The sequence below is a fragment of the Zootoca vivipara genome, chromosome 11, assembly GCF_965207765.1.
Source record: "Zootoca vivipara chromosome 11, rZooViv2.hap1.1, whole genome shotgun sequence".
Lineage (NCBI taxonomy): Eukaryota > Metazoa > Chordata > Lepidosauria > Squamata > Lacertidae > Zootoca > Zootoca vivipara.
Window position 1 is genome coordinate 48,433,883 of NC_142594.1, and position 25,097 is coordinate 48,458,979.

The window sequence follows — 25,097 nt, forward strand, 5'->3', positions numbered from 1 at the left end:
TGTAATCCACCTTTCTCAAACTGTGCTACAAGAGTATCAAAGTGTGTGTTTTTTGAAGTTTTTGACTGCTTCACTTTGCTCCCACAAAACTCCTCTTAACTTCCCTTGCCCTCCACGAAGCCCTTAACAAAAATGTGTTAAAACAAATTCTGTTCAAAAAGGAAAATCGACATCACTGGTCACAGCCATACCAGACTGTATTACTTCATTTCACAGCAACTCCGACATTATGTAATGCTTTTCAATTAAGCAGAAGATTATACATTCCTGCTTCCATCCCTTTCCCTAGTGGTTTTGAGTAAGCTTTTCGCTCTGGCATCTTCAGACACTCGTTTGGCAGAACTGCGTTTTTTTCCAGATGAGAGAGAACAGCATGATCATAAAGAATGAATTATTTACAGGAAGATCAGCACTTCAAGTCACGTCAAGGCTTTGCTAATTGTATTTAATTGAAAGTTCCATGGCAAGACATATGCACAATGTTCTTCAGATTTATAACAAGGAAACCCAATACTTATTAAACATTTACTAGTGAGACAACCCAATGGATAGGCTGGTGGGATGGAAAGCCAGCCACCTCTAATTAACAATTTTAAATTTTTTAAAAAAATCCAGCTCAAATTTGTTGACAATAAACTATTTGGTGTTTGGGAGTTTGCATTCTTTTAGGATTGTACATTAGACACAATGGGTTAGATCCTGTCCAACTTGGTTGCACTTAGTGCCTACTGAAATCAATGCAACTTTCTACATTGATTTCCATGGGAACTAAGTGCAATGAAGTCAGGATCTCATCAAGAATATATGTGTTGGATGTGTTAACCAAGGACACCAATTCACCTGAGATTTGATGGGCAAATGCAGGTAATCTCTTCTAACATGGGACAGGATTTCAAAGCTCCAAGAACTTGGACTTTGTAACTTTTCCTGAATTCTTATGGTTGTCACTGAATGTCTTCAGCCCATGACAACCTTTGTTATGGGAATTATACAAGTATTATTCCCCTGCTTCTTGTATATGACCAGAGAAAGACCCAAGGAGGAGCTCTGGAGGTTTACCACCTTTCGCATAATTCCCACATTTGTGCATAAATTATACAATAAAAGGCAGCGGGGATAGCAGGCTTATTTACAGTCATTTGCACTCAGTGGTTCCTTCTGCCCACACAACCCAATTTTCCTTGATCCCTGTACCTACTGCAGACCTTTTTGCCATATCCAGAACTATTCTAGAGGGTCCCCTAACCCTCAGGATCAACTTTTTGGGGGTGGTGATTAAGTGGGTAGGAGGGATCAGCAAAAATGGAGGGGGCATCTTGCATGAGTGGAATATGCTTTCCGCTACTGATTACAACCCACCATGTCAAGGTGCCAACCTGAGGTTATGTACTTCAATATAGCAGCGCCAACCAACTAAAGCTTCTACATTCTTCTACTGCTACTGCTGGTACACGAGAGATTATTAGTGGGACTGATTTATTTATAGTCATAAAGCTTATATCTGCAACCCCTGGGCATGCTCTTTCCTACATATATAGGGACAAACTAGCCCATTCTTGAGCAAATGTGGAACTTCCCAGAAACGGAACCTTCAAGAAGAAGCAATTTAACCACAAGAACAGTTATCTGTGTGAACATGTTCACAGCTTTTATTTGATCAGTAGCCAACTACTACTCACTAGGCCCAAATTAAAAAAGAAAACACGAATTAAATAAATAGCAGTAATAAATCTCATACATTACTTTCAGAGGCTTAAAATTCATCTCACTCACATAAAAAGCAGTACCATTTTCAAAAACACACTTACATACTCAAAGAGAGCCCCACTGGGTTGCCTTCTTGCTTCACCAAGGCAACCAGAAAATTGCACCACTCCCACAATCCTCATGCATCGCTAGTTCTTTGTGCTCACTCAGAAAACCCACCTGTTAATTGTCATAAAATACAAAATTCTCCAAAAAAACACATTTGTATTGCAAGGTTACAGTACTTTTAATTTTTCCACAAACTAAGGCCTCGTTTTACAATCAGGGAAGACCAGAACCCACTGAAATCGAAGCGGTAATTTTCAAGCATAAAATCTCCTCCTTACATATTGGGCTGCAGGGCTGAGATCAATGCAGGAAACTGTTGAGCACTCTTCCCTGTTCCAGAAGTTTTACAGAAATTTTGGCGCTTTTTTTCTTGGCCTCTGTTTATCCCTGCAATTCCTGTTTCCACCATCTTCCAAACAGGAGCTGCCCCATACGTCTAGAAGCTAATGCTGAGGAGAGTCTCAAAGCGTCAGCATATGTGTGACTTTTGTTCAAAAGGCTCTGGGTTGTCCATTTCATTGCAACGCATGATTCCACTGCACAAGGTAGGACTGAAGTCTTCCTCCCCAAGGCAAGCGAACACCCACACTTGTGTTCTGATATTTACACAAAGTGCTTTCTCCTCCTCGCCAGCAAAAGGATCTCCATTAGACACAAGAGCAGGCACCACCACACGACGAGAATTAAGACATAACTCCAAAGACAGGATTGTGGCGGCAAATTCCAGGACCGTATTCCTCATAATCTTTCTTGGTGTGACATACTTCAAAGAACTCTGACTGAGAAAACAAACGGAGAAAAGGAGCTGGATATGAAGAAGCAAACAAACCAAGATTAATAACAAAGCAAGTATGAAACAGGTGTGGTAAGTACAAAATAAGATCAATCAATGTACAGTGGAACCTCAGTTTTGGAGCATCTCAGAAGTCGGATGGTTTGGAACCCGAACACTGAAAACTCGGAAGTGAATGCTTCTGTTTCCAAATATGCCTTGGAAGTCAAACGGCTTCCGAGGCACATTTCTCCATTTTCTCCATTGAAATTGTCGACCGCCCATTGCACCTTGGTTGTCAAACGTTTCGGAAGTCGAACTGTCTTCCAGAACGGATTACGTTCAACAACCAAGGTTCCACTGTACTCTAATTCCCCTCTTGCGTGTTGGATTGGAAGCAGTGATAGTAGCAGAGAGAGTGGACTTCGGAAACAACAGTGGCCAATTGTCTTGGTTTCAGGCATACATATACACACACACACTCCAAAATGCATTGCTACCCTCAACAGCCCACATTACTTAATAATACAATACAATTCAAGAGAGATCGAGGCATACCTTCCTACAATTCACCACAAATTATTCCAGAATGAGTAAATATGAATATAAAATTGAACAAAACAGAAAATAAAAAGTGGTGGCCTCCCGACGTTTTTGGAGTAAAACTCCCACAACCCTTGACTATTGGTCATGCTGGCTAGAGCTGATGGGAGTCGAAGTCAGACAACATCTGGAGGAAACCATGTTGGCTCCCCTAAAACAGAAGACAGAAGAACTCCATGTGATAATGCAAAATAAAACAATACCCAGCAATGGAAAGAACACCAAACGAAAGCTAGTCTTCTAATAATTCTCCTTTATCTAAGGAGAATTATGCCACCGTGTATGGGATTGGAGGAGATGGCCTCCAATTATTTTCCAGTAATGTTATTCTATAACAAAGTGTTTTCATAAGAGACATACTGTTGATGCAAGCATTGATCCTCCGAACCAGACTGCATAGCGCTGCATATGGTGACTTATCACTTGAACTTCAACAGGTTTGGGCTGCAAAAGCAAACACAACCAGCAGTTCAGTATATCATCAAAACACAGCATGACCTTATGTGAACCTGGTCAGAGCAGCAAATGTACCTTAATCCCAGATGGTTGCTATGAGAGAAAGGAAGGAGAATTCTGAATGTCCAGCTATGCAGAGACAAACAGATGTACTGAGGCCGGTACAGATTACTTATCCAGCATTCATGCAGCTTGCCCTGTCTGGGTCCCACACCCTGTTGCAAGTCCCTACTGCTTCAAACAGCTTCTACCTCCTATCCTGCATAGTTCCAAGTTCCATAGTTCCAAGCACCTCAAAACTACATTCTCAGCTCCCCACCCACGCATCCCACCTTCTTGCAAAAGGATGCTAGAATCACAGCATTGTCATCTGCAGTCCAGAGGGGAATGGACAAGGAAATGCAGAAGTATCCCTGCTTCTATCATTTCTATACTGAGGGTGGTGGCTCCATTTTGCAGGTCTAAATTTTCACAACAGCACCTCCAACTGCTGAAGAGACCGAGTTCAGTTATGAACCAGCAACACCTTGACTGCGGTTGTGGCAAAAAGGAAACTCTAGAGAACAGATATTGGAGGGATGAGTTAAAATGCTTGGGGGGAAACAAAGAAGCAAAGCTATATCTGGCACTGCTGAATGTATATGATGGTCAGAAACAAGATCCTCCATATAAAAAAATATTTATGTTTATCCTGGTGATGGCGAATGATTGGTGGTATAAGGGAGGAAGTATAATGGAATGGGATAGTTATATGAGGCATGTTGATTTCTTAGAGAAATTAACAAAGAACAAACACTAAGGAGGATGACTTTACAGGTAACTGCTATGGCTTTTTGCAGCAGGCTAGAAATTCTTCGAATATAGCACTTGTTTTGGTCACCCATGGCACACTGGCACACCCACGAGGATAAGTGGACTATTAGTTATTGGATATGGGGACTATTTTTTGTATTATTGTATTTATCATGTTATTGTTTTGTTTTGTTGTTCAAACAATAAAAATGTTTCAAAGAAAGAAAGAAAGAAAGAAAGAAAGAAAGAAAGAAAGAAAGAAAGAAAGAAAGAAAGAAAGAAAGAAAGAAAAATTCCAGAGGCCTTCTGAATGCTGTGATTCCTTTGGATTGGGAAAAATCCAGAAACAGTCAGAAGCAATGCTCATCACATCACCTCAAGTGCTAGAGCCAGTTAAAGCCATTTCCCCTTTGCTGCAGCATCTCAGGTCTGGGGTTTGGCATCACGAGATGCTTTTAGTACACTAGTAAAAATGTCATCTGATTTAAAGGGCTCATTAACAGAGCTACATGTGCACTTGCTTTGCTCGTTCAGGCATTTAATAGATAGTAAAACCCGTTTACCTTTATCCGACCACCACTGAGCTCTTCGCTTGTTTTCAGTCGAGCATCTACGACCCTCTTCAAGTCTCTCTGCAGCCGGCGCCCAAAATCCCTGAACATCGTGGATCCTCCTGAAAGAACCACATTCTATAGGGCAAAGAAATGGAACAGTTTTTGCCCTTTAGGCTATGACCCAGGAGCAGCACTGAGCACATGGCAATTCTGAGATAAAGTGCCATGTGCACTGCCACTGGAGGAAGAACAGGACACAAATATGCTAAAGCCACATTACATTTGGTCATTTGGAAAACTGGTCATGCCAGTGGCCTTTCCTGTAGCCATAAGCAGACAACCAGCTTACCAAGCTAGCAACTATAAAATACTGCAAGTTTACAACGTGCTCAAGGCTGTTTTGGGGTTATGTAAATCTGCCTTTAGCCTTAACAATACACAAACACACACACATACACTTTGAAAACAAACATGGAGTTGCTTGAGGAAAGGGATTGCAATCCTGAAAGACCTAAGACAGACCTGCCTTGCCTCAATAGACACAGAAACACATGCAGGGTCAACTAAAAGCAACAACATTAATGCAACAGCATAGGTGGCTTTTAAAGGTATATATAGCAGGACTGAGCCAGTGCTTCACACTAGTCCATCTAGTCCAGCATCCTGTGCTCACGTTGACTAACCCACAAGCAGGACTGAAGCACAAGAGCAATCTCCCCTCCTGAAGTTTCCAGCAACTGGTATACAAAAGCATACCAGCTCCAAGCTCCGTGGAGGCAGAGCATATCCTCCATCATGGCTTGTAGTCATTGACAGAATTACCCTCAAGTAATTGATCTAATCCTTTTTTTAAAAAGCCTTCGCAAGTCGGTGGCCATCACTGCCTCCTGTTGGCTTATCTCATACATGGGGTGATTTGTGCTCATGAAGAAAATTAACCTCACCCTCCATGCCCAGTTCTTCCAACACTTTATTGTTTGTCTATCTTCAAGTATTGTGTCTTCTGCATGTTTTCCTTATTCTTAAAATACACATGGCTGGGGGAGAGAGGAAGGCACTTGGGTCTCCCATAGCAACAGCCTATATCTTCTTGGACAGACCCTGACTTTTGAGTGCCATGAGTCTTAGTGGCATTTTTTTTTAAGTGCTCTAAAAAGTACAGAATGTATATGTATTGTGACCTAATGATGAGAGTCTGTCTGCACCCTAATCTTCATTATTCCTCGCTCTCCCCCTTGTGCTGACCCACTTTCATATCAGCAAAAGAAGTTGAGCTACCCTGCCATCATTTCAGCACTTTGCATGCTGCAATCTATATTCTGCAGTTTTCACTGTGCTGCACAAGAACCTTCAAGTATAGTCCTACCATGAACCAAGAGCAGCTTCTTAAAATAAACACCAGTTGTAGTGAAAAGAAATACCATATTTAATTATTAGGCAGTGCAACTAGGTGTGTCATGTTGATCAGACAGTGCCACCTATCTATCACGGTCAGTTTTTAAGCTAACATCTTTAAACAGCCTTAATGGTTTGAAGGCATTTCTTTAATCAGTCTTCACAGTTTAGGACTTTTGTTTTTATCCAGCAGACAGCAGGGTTGTGTGAGAAATCGCCATATCACTGAACTAACATCATGGTAAGTGTTTCAATATGGCAATATACCAGTGACTAGTAAATCACTTAAACTACTCTTAAAATTAGTTGAAAGTATATTAAATATATTATATGGAAGTTTATTTGATGTTTTTATTAAATCTACTACTTCCTTGCATTTTAAGGCCTTCCATTGCCTCAGGGAGCCTCGTCAAGGTCCTAGGCTGCTGAGGGGAAGCGCAGCACACCCTCCACTGCTGTGGGGAGGTATGGTGGGACCCTCTGCTGCCACTGGGAGACTCAGCAAGGCCCTCCACTGCCACAGATATATATCACAATATTGATATCGTGATATTTAGCTGGTGAGATATCATAATGATGGCAACCAGGTATCACCTAGCAGACTGCCTTTTGTCCAGCAAGCCAATAGAGCTATTTAAGTCAAATATGTTGATTTCCATCACATTTGGACTTCAAAAAAGGAAAACTTCCCAAAACAGAGGAGCTTGGTAAAAAAAAAGGGAAGTTGGCAAAAAGAATGGGAATAAGATCCAATCTCTCCAGAATGGTGCTGGGTGAGTGAGTGTCAAAACAACAATAGAAGCTCAGCTAGAATGCCTACTGCAGCTCAAGCAAAGTACCGCTGAGAGCAAGAGGATGCCAGCATGGCTAATGGGCAGAGTGAAGAAAGCTAGTTAAGGGGAAGAGGCTTCTATCTTCTGAATGAAGAGAACAAAAAGGAACATAAAACTCTGGCAAAAGAAAAGGAAGCAGACAATAAGGCATTCAAATTAGAAGAGCACACCACTACAAAGGTGGGGAGGCACCACTAACAAAATGTTTTAATACATTATGAGAAGCTTTGATTCTGCTAGGGAGGTGGCTGGACCTTTGGACAAAAATGGAATCAAAAGCATGCAAAAGGAGGAAAAGGAGATTGCAGAGAAGCTGAATTCTTCCAATCTGTCTTCACAAAGGAAGATGTATGACAGATCCCTGTGCCTGAACTAACTTTCTCAGGAAGGGAATCTGAGGAACTGAGGCAAACAGTTATGACAAGGGACAAAGTTCCAGGCCTTACCTGACAAATTGAAATTTGAAACATTACTGCATCCAAATGGCATCCACTTGAGAGTTTTTAAGGAACTCAAAAGTGAAAATTGCTAATCTTTTAACAAAAAAAACCAGACACCACCGCTGAGCAGGCATCTGCTGTATATCAAGCATGGTGTTTTTCAAAATCACATCAGTCACCAACTATAATAGTATTTGATCACTTAAAATTTCTTTTTTAGAAAGAAACAATTGATTTTCATCCATATGTTTCCTTTAATGTTCAACCTCCCTTGTTCTATTACAATCAACTACAATTCCAAAATACTATTTAAATTGTGCAATTTTAATTTTATTTTTAAAAGATAAGGAAGTACCCAAAATGAGGGGGATTAGAACCCTGTACGATTGGGGAGAGCTGGTACACTCTCAGATGCAGAATGCAGGTGATCATCTTTGATTACTGCCTCACATGGCCAGCCATGTTGAAAAGAGCACAATTTTGTCAGCTGAGTGCAAGAGAACATTGACTGATGCTCAGAAAGCAGCATAACAGGGAAAAATATGGAGCACTCCGGGGAAGATCTAAGTAATTTAATCCCAGTTGGAAAAGATTTAAGAAAGAGAAACCAACGGGAAGACAGAAATTAATAAAAGCAGACTTCAGCTAGGCTCCCTGCTATGGAGAGTGCAGTGGGACTCCCAAATACAGTGTTTAGCATTTAAATTACTAACATACCCTAGAAATACAAAAAGGAAGAGCCCAGCAGGGAAGGAGCAGCACTCTTTGTTATTACCAGAGTGCTAACAATCAATTTCTTCTCAGAGAATCCACATGGCAATAAGGCTCCCATTTTCCTTCAGTTCTTTTCTCTCAGGGTTGCCTCCCAGCTTATTTTCCTTCAATTCTTTAGACACATCTAGGGAAGTAGCCAAATAATACCCAGAAACTGGCGTCATTAATGCATGAATAGCCAGACAAGCTAAGGGCTGTATCTTCAACCTACACATAATTAACTTATACAATTCACAAACATCAATGGGGTTAGGTACAGGAGAGAATTCACAAACAAAAGCTAGCCACCAGATTAGGTGGCTTTCAAAACCTATTACAGAAAAATTCATGAAGGGAAGAGAGATCCACCTACAGTCATTACTGAAGCAGAATATCCACAGACAGTGTATGTCTGAAGAGTCTGCTATTTACTAAGTTTCTGGAAAGGTATGTTGACATGGCAAGTGCCAGATCTTGCCACACTAAGGACATTCTGATGAAAGTGAGATGACTATATATATATATATATATATATATATATATATATATATAGTCTCATCTAGTATTATCATGCTAATGAATAGCTTGAGAACCAGCCTGTGGAAGTCAAACCTATCAAAAGCACTCATCTCACTTTATGTCTACACAAACCTTCAGGAACTTTTCACCTATTTTAAAGGAAATTTCACCTACCTATTTTAAAGGAAATAAATGTAGGAAGTGCCTCTCAAAGTTCAAGTTTTCCCCAAATCCCACCACTGGACCATTTGGATGGTCATATCACAGCTTAATAAGCCCAAATATGGATTCCCTGCTCTCCTCTTCCTGCAGAGCACATCAACAGAGTGAGTTCTCCAAGGAACCATAATTTTCTGTTTTGTCCAAACAGAAAACTATGGTTATCACCTTCGGAATAAGTCAGGATCTTGTTCTGCAAGATTATTTCTCCTGCCGTGTGATCTTTAGATGATGGGCGGTATACAAATGTGAATGATAATAATAATAATAATAATACAATCAACATCTAGGAATTGAAGTTGGTTAAAACTACTTGTACTGGCAATCTATCACACCAGCAAGACAAAATCACTACTCTTAGATATTAAAGGATTAAGGGCTTCTGTCACTTATAAAACCAACTGCTTTCACTCTTTGTTCATTTGCTTTGGGATTTGTACACACAATACGGCCACTTTACAGAGGCTCCTCTGAATCTACATCAGAGGTGGCTCACCCGTGGTCCTCCAGATGGTGCTGGACTAGAGTTCCCTCCCATCATTCATGATCACTGGCCATGCTGGATGGGGCTGATGGCGTTCAACAATATCTGGGGGACCAAATGAATATGCAATAGTTATCCCCACCCCAAAAAAGACAAAACACACCCCCAAACTGTACCTTATATAAAGGGCGCCGAACATCAATGGGGCAGTTCTGTACCACGTCATCAACGACATTTGAAATGGATTCCACGAAGTCTGGATTGGCAAACTAAAAGAAATGTAGGTAGAAACACAGGTGATGGGTTCATTATATGCCCGCACAAGCAAGGCTGCAGTGAAAAGGCTAAAGAGACATGGTTTAGAGGACTACGTTAGCCCACTGCAACAAGAAACGTCTCAGAGTGCTGTGCCACACTGAAGACTGACAAGGTGCTTTTGCAGATCCACCCAAAAGATAGACCAAGTTGACATTGGCAATAGCACCTCCTTACTACTTAAACCTCACACATGCAGCCACAGTAGTAATTAATACTGTTTGTCTACCACCAGTTTGTCCCACAGATAATCAGTGGATGTTTTCTTCTTCTTTTTTCATTTTCATTCACTTTGTTTGTACTGTAGGACATTTTCCACACATGAAAATATCATGCTCAAATAAGCTTTCAACAAAGAAAGCAGGAATGCGTTTAAAAAAAACCTCAGTACAAAAACAATTTTGTAATAACACAGGGGAGCAATAAGTAACTTCTGTAATACATTGGCATCAGTGCAGCCACCACAAACTTATCTGCAACAGTTCTAAATCAACATGGTATGTTAATATCATATCACGGAAGAAGTGCTTCTTCCATGGCTTATACGACACTTAATACCCATTCCTAGTTGTTCTCAGTATAGAGACTGCAGGAGGTTAATGGCTAATTCCCTTGTAAATTCTACAGTGTTGCATGGAAAGCTCCCCTAAACTAGAAAGCATAGAGAAGTGTTAATAACAGTTGTGTGTGTACATTTAATTCTGATACATCTTACTATTATTCAGCCACAAGGTGGTGCTCTCTCACAAGAAGTGCCATTACACTCCTTCCTAATTTGACTAGTACAATTGTTACTTTTAATATTATTGTTGTATAGAGTGTTAGAGGAGGGGCAGTACCTCTGGTGGGGGATACATCGTGCTCCTTCTAGGGTAGCCTGTCCACCTGTGGCTCTTAGAAGCTGTCAGCATGTGACAGCGGACACACACTGGAAACAGCTTCGGCTGGCCGCTTAAACAAGGTGAGGGTAGCTGATGGGTCTCAAACCCTCAGTGAGTTAGGGGCCTCCCCTGCATGCAAAGACACGCTCCGGTGGATTGAGCGGACAAGACCAATAGTGGGTCTAACAGTCAAGAAGGCAGGTTTCTGAACATACTGTAGAGGGAAGTGAGGGGCAGATGGCGCTCGTCAACCTGGGGAGGGAGTCCATCTAGGAGAAGGAAAACTCTGATCATAAACCTCTAATGCCTTGCAGGGTATCTTCAGGAGAAGAAAAGGATAAGGAGTTAACCCTACACAAATCTGGAGTGGAGCCCCTAAGGTGGTTGGATGGCGCCTTGTATGCCTCCTTCCAGCAACTCCTGCAGCCAAGATGGTGCCAAATGCATTGCTTTCTCTGAGAGGAGGGTCTTGTCATCTGGGCAGCCCAGGACCTCCATACACACTGCCCTGGCTTGTGTCCCAGAGAGCTCGCCTCAGTGCCACAGTGGTTTGTTTTCAACCGCCCGCACCCCCAGAGGCAGACTCCATTGTCTCTCGAGAAAGATGCCAACAACATGCACTAGTACAGCAGACTCTTACCTCTGGATGAAAGAAGATTTCTGGCCCAAGAAACCTTTCATAACCAACATCTATGATAAATTTATTTTTGTTGATTGAATTGATGCCTGTATATTGCTTTATCCACTTGCGTGGATCTGTATCATACTTGGCAAATTCCTTCACTATGTCTGGACATATATAACAGTACTTTTCCTATGAAGAAATACAAAGATGAAGAAACACAAATATTTTATTGAATTAAAGGGATAGGCCACCTGAATGCAGTAAGGTCTCACTCCCAATAAAGTGTACATCTATGGCCTTAGACATGCAATTGAGAAGAGACACGGCAGCATCCAAATCAGCCAGAAGTAGGAATCGGTTGCCATGTCTTAAGAATGCTACAATCAACTGCTTGTGAGCCAATGACACTCTGTGCTTGTAAAGAAGCACTCTCCTCCCTGGCTGATCTGCAGTCGAAGAGAGAGAATATCCCTTGCAGCACAGCTATATGGGAAACACCAGTGGGAGGGTCTGCCATTTGAACCAAAATTCAGGGTCTCAACCTCTTGAAGCCCATAATACCGGTAAGCACAAGTAAAAAAAGTGGAACTGTAGCATATCTGACTGTCTGTTTACGCAAAATATGATCTTTCTATGTCGCCAGTAACATTAGCTCCTGCAGGCAATTATGGCCAGAACAATTCCCATGCGTGGCCAGTGCAGAGAAAAACATAGCTCACACGAATTGCTTGCAATCGCCTCATGTGACTGCACAGAGGAAGAGATGCTTGCCAAAGAAAAAGTTTGGGGCTTTTGAAATCAGTTTAATCAAAGTCTCAACTCTGCACCAGTTTTGAGTTTCACCTCTTCTTGCTTTCTCAGTCACTGCTGCCTTAGTTTCCCTTTCACTACTTATTTTTCCCATCAACGCCTTCCCTTATGGGACACAAAGGGACAAGAGTGTGTGCAAGATGACAGGAGATTATCCTGCTCACTTCCTTCCCCCAAGTCCCAAAAACTCTAACTAGCTGTCTATGCATGGCACCGTTGTGCTGCAATAATCACAGAACACAGCCACTGGTAATAAACAATTGAGAAAAAATGGGGCAGGGGGAATATATTACTACAAAGTTGTTATATTTCAATGATTCACTGGCAATCTATTTCTCGACAGGCTGGTTAGTTTCACGAAAGTGTTTACCTTTATGGCTTTAGCTGTCTCCAATGATTGTTCGGGTGGAATTCCCACCTCCCTCTCCCTTAGGAGCTGTTGAATGAAATATGTAATATCTCTACCTGCAATGGGGATGTGTTTGATGCAACTGCCAATTACATAACCTTCTGCCTATAGAAAAAGGAGAAAAAAGGGGTTATGAGTAGTAGATCCATAGCAACATGTTCAAACATTTGCTGCTACTTACTGTTTATAGTTCAAGAGAAGCCATACCTATAGGACAATCCTATACATACGTCTATTAGACAAAAGCCCCATTTAGTTCATTGGGACTGTACTCCCAGGTAAGTTGCTATCAAGCATTACAGGAAAGCCAGTTCCTACAACCTCTCTTGCAGGTGACCAACTTTTTTCTCCCGTAACTTGGATTGCACTGGGCCCACAGCAAACCAGTCCCTGAGATGCCACCTGCTACAAGAAGCCACCATTTGGCACTGCTGTCGCCTAAAGCATTATTAGTCAGGCATGCAAAATATGTACTCATGAGAAATATCAAGACAACCCATATGCCAAGCCATAGTATAAACTGGGATGGAAATAAGAAGGGCCCTGGTTCAAGCAAAATAGTTGTGTGAACCAGTTCTTACTTTCATGCTCTAAATGGAAGTTTAGCTTCTTCAGGGTCCCAGAAGAATTAAGCTGGTGACAGAAGCACAGTTGAAAGCATGCCCTAAGGGAGAAGCCGCTATTTTAATCAACCTGGGCAGGGATCCAAAAAGCTAACTTTTCATGCACCCAAAGGTTTGCATGGGCCCAGTGGGGATTTTGCAATTTTCTTTCCTCCACGTCACCACCTTGCCATACTGCACTAGAAATTACTGCAATGCACTCTTCTTCATGAAGCTGCCTTTGAAAAGCATTCAGAAACTATAGCTGGGGCAAAATGAGATGCCCTTTTGGGGCTTCCACAGATGGAGCCCTCTTTGAAGAGCACATTAGTCAAGCTTTGCATAATCTCCTGTTCATTTCCAGCTGCAATTCAAAATGCCAGTTATTACCTATGAAGCCCTGAACAGTTTGGGACTAGGATACTTGAAGGATCACATCCTACCACATGAATCTGTCCTGCCACTGCGTTCAACATTCAAGGCCCTTCTCCATGCTTGACCCCTTCAGAGGCATGTGGGGGACACAGGACAAGGCTTTTTTGGTTGCAATACCCAGACAATGAAACCCCCATCCTAAAGAGAGGGTTTTATTTCTCCAGGCATTTAGCATGTGTTGAATTTTTTTTCCAGCTTTCTGTGTTGGTTTCGGTTTAATGTGTTGTCTTCTGCTTTATTTGTCATTTTTATTGTATCTTAGATTTTATTGTATGTGCTATTTAATTTTAAGTGGAAGCTAAACTGAGGAGTCTTCCAAAGCAGGATATAAATATTTTAAATGCAAAAAAAACCGCATACTACTGGTAAATCTGAATGGACTTTCAAAGTGGTTTACAATAAAACAAAAGAGACTTTTGTTCAAGAAACAGGAATCAAAATTTCATTAGGGTTCTTTGACTTAATGTATAGATTGTGAGATCCTGGACAACTTAATTTTTCCTACACAATACCATTTTATATGTCCTTATTTTCAAAAGGCAAGCAAGACCTTCACATGTTTCACTTAAAAGCATGGTCTTATTTGAGATCAAATGAGTGTGTGTCTACCACATTCTGATACTAAATGTTAAACGCGTTGGTTCAATAAATTCCCTTCCTTATTATTTCAAAAATTCACATAATAAGCATAATAAGCTTTGGTAAGCAAAGCACATAATGTTGAATATACATGATGCAGAACACATATACCACTTACCACTGGAATGACATGCGTCACACCATCACCACTGTCAACAACAGTTCCAGTTAAAGTACGTTCCCCAACTTGCCGTGAAGTCCAAGACGCAGCTAAAGCCAACACAGCCTGCACAGGGTAAAAGATTACAACCACAACCATTCAGCAGCCATAAAACCACCACCCAAATTTCCAGCCAAATTGAGAATTAACAGATTAAAAACTAGAAACCTACGGTAAGAGCTGCTAGGAACTTGAGCTATGAAACAGGAAGCCCTCCAGTCAAATCCAGTTTAAGCCAAGAGTTAGCCTGAAGGTCAAACCAGACACCATGATAATTGCATGAATGCAATTCACATGTGCTTTTTTGTTATGTAAATAGAGTGAAAGCCTGAACAGCTAAAACTACTACCTGTATTTGCAGTTCAAGGAAAGCTTGTATAGGCGGTAGCAGTGGCTTCATTCAAGATGCAAGTAGCAACTTTCAAGAAGCCAGTTTTTTTTCACTGTGATGGGGTGGGAAGAGAAGTGGCATAATAAAGAGATGATAAAATGATAGAACCATAGAGTTAGAAAAGACCCTGTGGATTTAAGCAGAGGCATGACAGGCATATGTCAAGAATGCTTTGATGGTGTTTCCTGCTTGGCAGGGGGTTGGACTGGATGGCCCTTGTGGTCTCTTCCAACTCTATGATTCTATGAAACAAGAACATCTTTCTAGATTGAGTTGTAGCAAAATCAGAGGTAAATAGCAGGAACATAGCAGGCATTAAAATCTACATAAAAGGGTAGTTCACGTACAAAACAAATACAGGAATTCTCTATGGGTCCTGTTCACCTTCAGTTTAAGAAATGATCCATTTGCTTCCTCCTCTACCTCATTAGCTATCCTTTAGCTGGCACTCTACCTAGCCACAGGACCCACTCCACTGGTTCAGCTGAGAGACCCATCAACGCACATTTGGCTCCTCCTCACCCCTCAAGTGTTTCCATTTAAGTTGATCATTATAAAAACATCATAACGTTAAGAACTGGTGCTTGAGCTTGCTTGCTTTCATCACATCTAGCAAAAGTTTTTGCCTCCAAATTAAAGCAACCTTCACACTCTAAAAACCCTTAATTTAGGTAATACATGCAGAGATGCCCATACTTTATTCCGTGAAGATATTGTTCACTGTTAGAGAGATTCACTGTTTACCTGAACCGCAATGTAAAGTCCTGGCACGTTAAAAGATTCAAACATGATTTCTGCGAGGTATTCTCTGTTCTCAGGGGTATTCAGTGGTGGCTCAGTCTGTTTTTAAAAGATATTATTAAATTATAAAAGCATAAAACACATTTTATTAAACTTGGCATTGACTCTCTCTCTCTCTCTCTCTCTGTGTGTGTGTGTGTGTGTGTGTGTGTGTTTGTGTGTGTGTAGCAGTCCTGTTTTTATAAATATATGTGAATCTAAGACAGACTTCCCCAACCTGATGCCTTCTAGATGTTTGTACTGCAATGCTATTCAGCCCCATCAGGGACAATGCAGTCCAAAACATGCACAGGGGAGAAGATGAGGAATACTGACCTAAGAGAACATGGAACTAACTATTCCCCAGTTTTTTAAAAAGCTATAAAATGTACATTTAAGAATGGCATTAAGAATACATTTAAGAATGGCAAACCTTTGGCCTGTTCCTCTTACCATCAAGAAGTAGTGATCTTCTGGTTCAGCTCGAAGATATTTAAAAATAACCTGCTCCATGAATCTTTCCATAAGATCCCAGTCTTCCACCATACCATGTCGTATAGGCCACTGAAGCAAAGATAAATGGGAAAATATCACACTACTGAACAAGCATATCACTTTTGCATAATATGAGTATTTACCATATTCTGTTGTCTCAATCCAGCAGACACGCTGCACACAAGAAGCTCATCATGAGCAGGGCCTGCCCCAATTGGCTTCCAAATAAGAAAAACAAGTCATACCTGACACTGAAATGCTGAAGGGAAAGAGTCCCTTTGCATGCCATGTTCTGTGTACACATCAGAATTCAATGGCTTTCAGTTGGCAAATAATATGAAATGGTCAAGACAGAGTGTGCTCTGACCTTGCCAGGCCCTACATACACCAAGTGAGAGTGCTCTGGAAGTCCTTTGCAACACCTTAACTTAGGCAGCAGTCAGAAAGGCAACAATACCAGGACAGGAGACAGGAGATGGAGCATGGGAAGGGAAGAACCCTGGTACTGCTTGGCCTCTGCCTAATCAGGAGGAAGCCAACATAAACCTGAACAAAACATGCAGACACAGTGCCATGCTTTATGGAGTCACATATGCAAGGAGCTTGCAGTCTAGGTTACAACAGCAGGACAGAGAAGAGAGAAGTATAGAGAAAAGCAAGGGTAACAGGGGACAAATACATATGTACACATAACCTTGACTGAAATGAAAAAGAAGGACTAAGAGTTGAGCTAAAGACTTCACAGGTTTTAAAGAGAGATTTGAAGGAAAGTGGCACCGAGTACTGGGAAGTGCTTCAAGCATATGGGGCAGCAAAAGAGGAAGAGTGGAGGTGTTTAAAGGAGCAAGATACTTTGGCATGGTAGAGGAGCGTTTCTCAACCGCTGTTCCGCGGCACACGCTGGCTGGTGTTCCGCGACGTGCGGCGACAAGAAGGGCGATTTGCATTGTCACGTGCCTGGTGGCCGCCAATAGGCAGCGCTGACCCGCCAGAAAGCATTATTTCTCCTCCTCTTTCCCAAAGCTCAGTGCAAACGAGCCTGGCGGCCGCCAATACACAACACTAACCCGCCGGAAAGCAATATTTGGCAAGTGTTTCTTACAGTCATAATTATAATATAGGGCGGCACAGAGTTAAATTTTTTAACTTTTTTTATGGTGGTGTGCCTCGTGATTTTTTTCACGGAACAAGTGTGCCGTGGCCCAAAAAAGGTTGAGAAACACTGTGGTAGAGGATAATCAAGTCAGAACTCCCAAATATACCCAGCTCTCCTCTGTGCATTGGTCATACCCACTCTAAGCTTGCTACATCTTAACAACACATCCATAAAAGAAGTAGTATTGTGGAATCAGATTGGTTAAAAACACAATGTGTCCTCACTAAACTGCACTGCGCTACATCTTGCAACAGCATGCAGAGCTACAGTTTGCAAGAGCAAAGATCAGCCTGCCCTACAGCTTCTTTCTTCCTTTCTTTTCTTTGAAGGGTGCTTCAACTTTTACTCCAGCCTTACCTTCGTAGCATAGGTAGGTTTATCTACAGCTTCATCTCCAATGAAAAAGTCTAGATCATCAATTCCTTGAGTAAGCCTCCTCTGTGCTTGGTCACCAACTTTTGCCGATTCTCTTATTGCAATACCTACATTAAAAGAATTACAAGAAGTCGTCCCATTAACACCAGCCCTTTCTTAACTCTAAAATCCTACAATTTCACAGCCAGGTGGTATCTGCAATTCAGTATATAAATTGACTGGAAGACTCGCACAAGATTATTCAAGTTGTATCCATGGTGTCAGGTAAAGAGGAAGTCCCTTGTCTGCTAAGGCAGATCCCTGGCAGCAACACAATGGAGATAGGCAGGAAACAGGACTTGTCATAGCAACCAGAAACTGGTCTAATGGGGGACGGACCTGGCAAAGAAGGAAAGCAAGCTTTTCTCTTCAGTTATCCACTAGCCAAGCACAGTAGTGTAGTCAATACCATTTCCCAAAAAATAGCAAAATGTACCCGACCCAAAAAAAGCTGAGCTAGAGAGCTGAAAAGCAGTCTCCTCTCTTCATCAATCAGCACATATTTTATAACAAAGAGTAAAAATTACTTACATGATGGGATAATGAATTGTGGTTCTGTATTCCCTGCATAACCCAGTTTTGTATACCTAAAACAAGAAAGTGAACCAGTCTTCAAATGTGTGTTGTGGAACAACAAAGCTGCTGTTATACAAATGTGCTACACAAAATATAATTAGTGACTCACACAACACTTGGTGTTTTGACTAATGGTCAATTGCGTTTTAACAATTCACTTGATAGCCAAAGGCAATGAGGTATATTCCCTGAAAGTCTGTAAGTTGACTGGCAAAGCAAGGATAGGTCCCTTCAACCAGGTAAGAACCAGTAACCATTTCACCAGGCTACAGTTTAACCCTGTTCTTCAAGAGGCAACCTGAGGACCTCATCAAGGACTGCTATGCCTCCTATAAGATGCTAGTAAAACTGAATTACTGTGTCATGAAATGATGCATGTCTAAAAAGTGTGTCACCAACATGAAAAGTTTGGAAACCTCTGGTCTATGGTGTACTCGGGGCAGCATCAGGGCCAACTTGAGGGCCAGGAAAGGGGAGCTACTGTTGTCTATAGAAACTCTCTCTCTCTCCAGGGTCTCTGTCAAGTTGTGGGGGGATCTAGACTGTGTGCTCCTGACACTGGGCAATCAGGACAGATTAGGGATTCTGCTGGTTTACCACCCACTTCGCTGCCCAGCAATCTCCCAACCTGAGCTGACAGAGCTGGTCTCGGAGGCAGTACTGAGGACTCACAGACTGCTGGTTTGGGGGGACTTCAACATCCATGTTGAAGCAACTGGTTCTGGGGTGGCTTAGGACTTCATGGCTTCCATGATAACCATGGGGCTGTCCTGACATGTCTCTTGTTCAATGCAAGGCACACTCAGGACCTTGCTTTCTCAACAGGGCAGGAAGAGGGTGATCTAAAAGTAGGGGAATCATGCCACTCCTGGCCCAAACGCACTGGCTGCCAATTCATTTCCAGGCCCAAATTAAAGTGCTGCTTTTGACTTATAAAGCCTTAAATGGCTCAGGAACACAACACATCAAGGGCTGCCTCTCCTCATACGAACCGACTCAGACCTTGCCATCATCAACTGAGTCTCTCCTTCACATGCCTCCTCCATGAGAGGTCCGGAGGGTGACAACATAAGAATGGGTCTTTTCTGCAGTGGCTCCTCGCTTGTGGAATTCTCTCCAAAGGGTGCCCGGCTATCGTTCCTCTTCTCCCAGGCCTTTGGTTAATTAAACAATTACGTGGGGCGGGCATTATTTTTTCTTTTTATACTGTAAACCACCTTGTGGTCTTCAGGTGAAAGGCAGCATAGAAAATGAACAAATAACAATAATAATATACCTCCACTTTTGATAAGTTGTATTAATTTACAGCAGAGTCCTGAGCATGCTTTCCTAGAAATAAGTCCCACCAATTTCAGTGGAACTTTCCCCAGGTATATATGTTTAGGGGAATAAACTTAATCCAAATGCATCAAGGCCGCAACACTACCAAGTTATAAGGCTCCCAATGAGACCTTGCACAGCTGAAACTAACAGTCAATATGAAATGCAGTTTGACTTCAACATCAAGGCACATGTCATTCCAAACAATCTTAATATAGATCACTCTGACCATGTGAAATCAGGGGCATGTAAACTGATAGCTAGGGAAACTTGTCAGAGAGAGAGATGATTTATACAACTGAAAGAGGAGCAGAACCTGGCAGACAGTGCCTTTAGGTAGATATTAAAAGTTGTACAGTATAATAATTGTTGAGAAAGGTAAAAAGAAATGCAGTAAAATAAAAAAATTCAATCATGGCCTGGGAATGAGATACAGGATAAGTGATTATTAATCAAAGGATCAAGCAGTTGCTAAAACCATTTTGGGTTCTACTAATGAAACACATGCATGTGCTATTAGCATACACCCACGCCTGCAATCTAAAGGGCTCACATCTGAAGAGTGCTTAGTGTTGCCACCACTATAATAATGGGGTGTCTAAAGGGCACTATCTTATCTCCAGTACTAGCTACTATGTGTATGAAGCTACTGGGAGTGGCCATTAGGAATTTTTGGGCCAGGGCCCATCCGTATGCTGATAACACTCAGCTTTATTTCTCCATAACATCTTGAGTCGGGAGAGGCTATGAAGTCCCTGGACAGGTGCCTGGAAGCATTGGCGAGATAGATTTGGGGAAACAAGCTGAGCTTGAATCCTGGCAAAATGGAGCACTATGAGTGAGTGGTTTCTATGTCTGAGACATTGGTCAACTCTCTACCCTGGGTGGGACTACACTCCCCCTGAAGGGCCAGGTTTGCACTCTGGGTGTGCTTCTGGATCGATCTTTGTCACTGGAGGCCCAAGAAGCCTCAGTGGCTAGAAACACCTTTTACCAACTGTGCCTGGTACAACTATAGCCGCTCCTGGACCAGGAAAGCTTGGCTAGAGTAGTTCATGCACTGGCTACTGCAAGTCCAGATTACTGCAATGTTCTCTATGTGGGGCATCCCTTGCGCTTGATCCGGAAGCTTCAATTAGTGCTGCAACACAATTGCTGGCAAGAGTGAAACCCTTTCAGCAAGTAATATCTCTGCTCAGAGACCAGAAACTGGTTGCTGATTTGCTACCAGGCCAAGTACAAGGTGTTACTATATTTATTTATTTGCTTGTTTTGTTTATTTAATAAAATTTATACTCCACTTGATTTTTGTAATAAATAAAAAAACTTCCTAGTGATTTACAAGAGATAAAACAGTAAAATCAAGCCCTTAACAGCTTGGGGCCAGTTTACTTGTGAGACCACCTTACCTCATATGTGCCTATTTGACCACTTTAATCTATGGAACTGGCACTGCTATAGGTGCCACATAATACTTGTTCTATATATATAAGAAATCAATGATTTAGTGTGGCAGCACTCAAAGTCAACATACAAATGCATACAATAATGATATGCTTATTTCCAGAACTAGAAAAATTTCAGACACATAGTTTTGTGCACAATTTGACATTTTTTATGACATTTTTCAAACTAAACTCATTTAGCCAAGTGCTCTATGAGCACACCCAAGCCCCGAGGGGGCACTAAAAATAGGACAGATCCAAGCCTTTTTCTCCTAGACTTTTACAGTCTGGTTAGAGTCGTTTATTGGTCATGTTACTTAAAAAGGAAAGTCTAAAAATAAATGCAACGGGCCGTGAGGGAGGGGGCATTGGAAGAGGCATTGCTGTTAAGAAGCATGGTGCTGCATTTCCAGAGGGGCAGTTGTGTTAGCTTGCTATAACACGAAACAGCAGAGAGTCCTGCAGCACCTTTAAGTCTAACAAATTTATTGCGGCATAAGTTTCAATGGACTACAGTCCACTTCATCAGATGCACGATGTGCTACCTAGAGTTGCGGGTATAGTGGTTGTAGACAATAAGGTCAGAAGGAAATTAAATGCAGAAAAACAACGATTCTATTAACAGTGGTCATCATAAAAACAGTTGTTGTTGATAACACAGGCATCCTGGCATTGGAAATCCAATTTGCACTTAAATGATTTTTATTACACTTTTTCTCGATTCCATATGGATACTGAAGATACAGTCAAAATCGTTCTGTGGGTATCATACTCTCCTGGCAACAGATGGAGACTGACACAGACTCCAGCCTTACTTGCTCAACTAGGACTTGGTTATCTGTGACTGTGAGGTCAATCAAATGTCTTGGCAAGAAAGCACTGGTCAATTGCTATACAATTCCTAGCATATGGCACATGCGCACTTCCTAAGAGAGTTCTATCCAGTGTTACTCAAATTCAGAACAGACCAACTAAAATTAATAGATATGTTTAACTTACATCCATTAATTATCAAGGATCTACTCCAAGTAGAAATTAGTTGGCTACAACCAAGAATCCTGCAATCCAGGAACTCTAGGTGATCAGCCAGCACATGCCAGAAAGCCTTGAAAGTGGCAGATCTCCAGCATGCCAGCCAGACTTAAGAGCTGGTGGGTGGGGTTTGCCTTCTTCGCAAAGCTTAGCCAATCATACACTTGCAAAATGTGAAGTGTGTGTGGAGTAAGTTGGGCAGGGCTTTCAGGAGGGTATTGGCAGAATTTGTAGCTGTAGGATTTGGGGATGTGTGTGCAAGAGAGGACATCAAAAAGAAGGGTTGTAACTTGGGTAAATATTACTCCAAAGATAGGAAGAACTACATTCTTGTCCATTTGGTGACCATATACAAAAAAAAACTTTTAACAGTTGTACAGAGAGGTGGTAATTTAAGAAGATCATCATCTGCAGTGAAAGTGACAAGCTGCACGTCCAAGTGCTACAAATAAGAACCATACAAAGTCAAAAATTCCTCTACCCAGTGACTACTAGAATTATCACCCCTCCACCTGTTGCTTCAATGGGTCAGATCCAGACTAATGTAGCTCCAGTGAGTTCACCTTCACCTTAATATCAATGTAACAACTGATTCATGATCAATTTAAGTACAGTACCATTTATTTTAATTAGAACTAAGTGTGACTAAAAAAGATCCAACCCTATGGTTTTAACCTTCCCCCAGCATTACTTTTCTTTTAAACCAATATGGGTTTAAAAACTTGATTTTTCCCCTTTTACAAGAAAGCTGCAAGAGTTATTATAAATCTAAGATTTATACAACCTGTAGCACACAACTGCAGGTATGCATACATTTCAAAACGTATTCAAGGAATAGATAATTGCAGGCTTGTAACACTGATACATTTCAAGGTTATATAGACCAAACCACAATGTGAGAATCAAATACTTTAGCATGTTTGATCAAAAGCTTCTGTAGTCACCAAACCTTTCTTCTACAGGAGGTTAAGCAAGAAAACAGAGGATGGGGGACTGGGTGGGGTACAAGGGCTTTACATTCTGGCTTAAGAGATGGATTTTGAAATGAACTTGTGATTTAACCCTGTCATTTGCACAAGGGAGCAGGTGAGGAGAGAGGGAAGTATAGCATCATCACAGTGTACATATAAAACACTTTCAGCTTCCTACAAGGAACTCCTTCTCCATCTACATTCGATCATTACAAGCCTGATTCACAGATGGTGCAGAACTGAACAAATTCCAGAAACTGACAAATGTGGTGGTTAAGGAGCCTCAACATGCCAGCATATCCTCAACATCTTCTGAATATACAATCAATCATATCAAAATATATGAAATATGAGGTTGGAGGGAAAGTTTAAGAGCTAGGAAAGCTGGCAAAATAATATAACTGGGAGAAAATCCACAAGGGACCAGAAGAACAAAAGGGATGACACTAGTTTGAAACCCAACAGAGGAAAACATTTTAAATATGCTAAATTGTGGGTATGGCAGGCAGAGAATCCGTGGACTGGATGCTGAGCTAAGGGTGCCTCAGAAGCATGGTGAAGGTCAATCCGGGTAATACACCATTAAAAGAGAGCATAAAATGAAAGGTGGTTGGTTCCTTTGGGGATAGCCCTGGTTCAGGGGAGGGTGTGCTGTTTGTGTAAAAGGAGGATGGCACAAAGTAGCGAGGCAGGGGTGGGGAGAAGTATTATGAGTTCATTTTGGACACTTTGAAAGCACTGGCAATGGAGGACAAGAGAGCAGAAAGGGCAGAACAGAGAACAGATTACTACTACTCCTCCTTAGGATTTCAGACTCCTGGCATCTCTGTTCCTAAGAGGTGAACCTAGATAGAGGCTTGTTTCTTAAAGCTGTGGAGATGAAGGGGCATTTCTAGAGGAGATAAAGCAAGGCAGCTATTATTATTTATTAATTTATATACTGCTTATGTTCTGAAATGGCTTCTTATTAATAGAGGCCACCAAGGGCATCAAGGATAGAAGGGAGAGCGGACGGACCCCGGGGTGCAACCCTTCACTAATCTCTTTTGGCTAACTGTTTTCGAGGAATAAATAGGCCATTAAAATCTGACAGGGAGGAAGCAGCAGGAAAGGGAGAAGAGGTACCAAGAGAAATCTCACATCCTTTGGGGAAGGGAACATGCTGGAGGAGGTTAGCCTAAGAGCAAGCACCCTTGGGTGGGTGGAAGGGAAAGACGAAAGACGAAAAGGCAAAACTGGTGGTGGCAAGTATGGGATTTGGGGTGGGGGGTTGACAATGAGAACATGTACCCCCACCCTGAGAAGGGGGTCAAATACAAAGCCGTATCAGTACAGTATTTGGGGTAGGGTGGGGTGGGAAGATGCTGGCAGGGAGAGATTTCGAGACCAAAAGAGGAGATCAAGAGGAGAGGCAGCGAGTCTTTTTAGGGGTGAAAGAGAACGTGATAAGGAAAGGGGGCTATAAATGGAAGGGTCTTAGTGATGGGAGGAGGGGGCTGGCTCCTTCTCCGAGAGAAGATGCCCATTCTGGGGCGAAGGAGAGGAGGGTTTTGGGGCGGGGGCCGCCGCGCAACGCCAGAGGCCGGCGCCCGCCTTCACTCACCCGGTGCCGCCGTCCACGACGCACGGCGGCAGGTGGCTCGCCATTTTCGGGGAGGCGGAGGGGCCTGGGAAAGCCCACCAGCACCAGCACCAGCAGCAGCAGCCGCCACCACAGCAACGCTCCGCAGCCGACGAGCCTGACAGCTGCGGCCGCAACAGCACGCTTGCGCCAAGCCCCACGCTTCTCCCGCCGCCACCCCCCACCCCGCTCCTCCGCACCCGCCGCGGCGGTTTTAAGGGAGGCGACGCAAAAGCCACCCGCCAGCGGCTGCGCCTCCCCTGGCGGCCATTTTGGGATGTGGCCCGGGTTAGGCCTTTGCCCTTGGTGTCAGCGGTCGCCTAGCAACAGGCGCGGCTGAGGCTGGAGAGGGCCGGCCTGCCCGGGGAGAAGCCCAGGGGCGAAC

The 25,097-nt window shown here is 42.4% G+C and overlaps 1 protein-coding gene across 3 annotated transcripts; it reads right to left on the reverse strand.

Annotated features, from left to right (window-relative positions):
• Positions 1-1,617: 1,617 nt before the first annotated feature.
• Positions 1,618-25,097, reverse strand: ACTR3B (actin related protein 3B). Of its 3 annotated transcripts, none has more exons than XM_035129562.3 (12): positions 24,695-25,097; positions 18,279-18,334; positions 17,691-17,815; positions 16,136-16,246; positions 15,647-15,742; positions 14,470-14,577; positions 12,637-12,780; positions 11,472-11,645; positions 9,812-9,904; positions 5,002-5,127; positions 3,551-3,634; positions 1,618-2,594 (listed from the first exon to the last, which is right to left on the reverse strand). In XM_035129562.3, exons 1-12 carry the CDS (start codon positions 24,736-24,738, stop codon positions 2,499-2,501), a joined length of 1,257 nt encoding a protein of 418 aa, XP_034985453.1. In that variant the 5' UTR covers positions 24,739-25,097; the 3' UTR covers positions 1,618-2,498. The 3 variants fall into 3 exon arrangements, with proteins under 3 accessions (XP_034985453.1, XP_034985454.1, XP_034985458.1); XM_035129563.3 differs by having other exon boundaries at positions 1,618-3,341; positions 24,695-25,017; XM_035129567.3 differs by having other exon boundaries at positions 1,618-2,590; positions 24,695-25,010.

Bases quoted from the DNA above. Each gene is read 5' to 3' on its own strand.
- ACTR3B (XM_035129567.3), bottom strand. From the start codon at position 24,738: ATGGCGAGCCACCTGCCGCCGTGCGTCGTGGACGGCGGCACCGG. The intron at 14,578-15,646 runs GTAAACAGTGAA...TACCCTGTGCAG, and splicing joins GACTTTACATTGCGGTTCAG to GCTGTGTTGGCTTTAGCTGC. The intron at 2,591-3,550 runs GTATGTCTCTTA...TTTCTCAGTCAG, and splicing joins GATCAATGCTTGCATCAACA to AGTTCTTTGAAGTATGTCAC.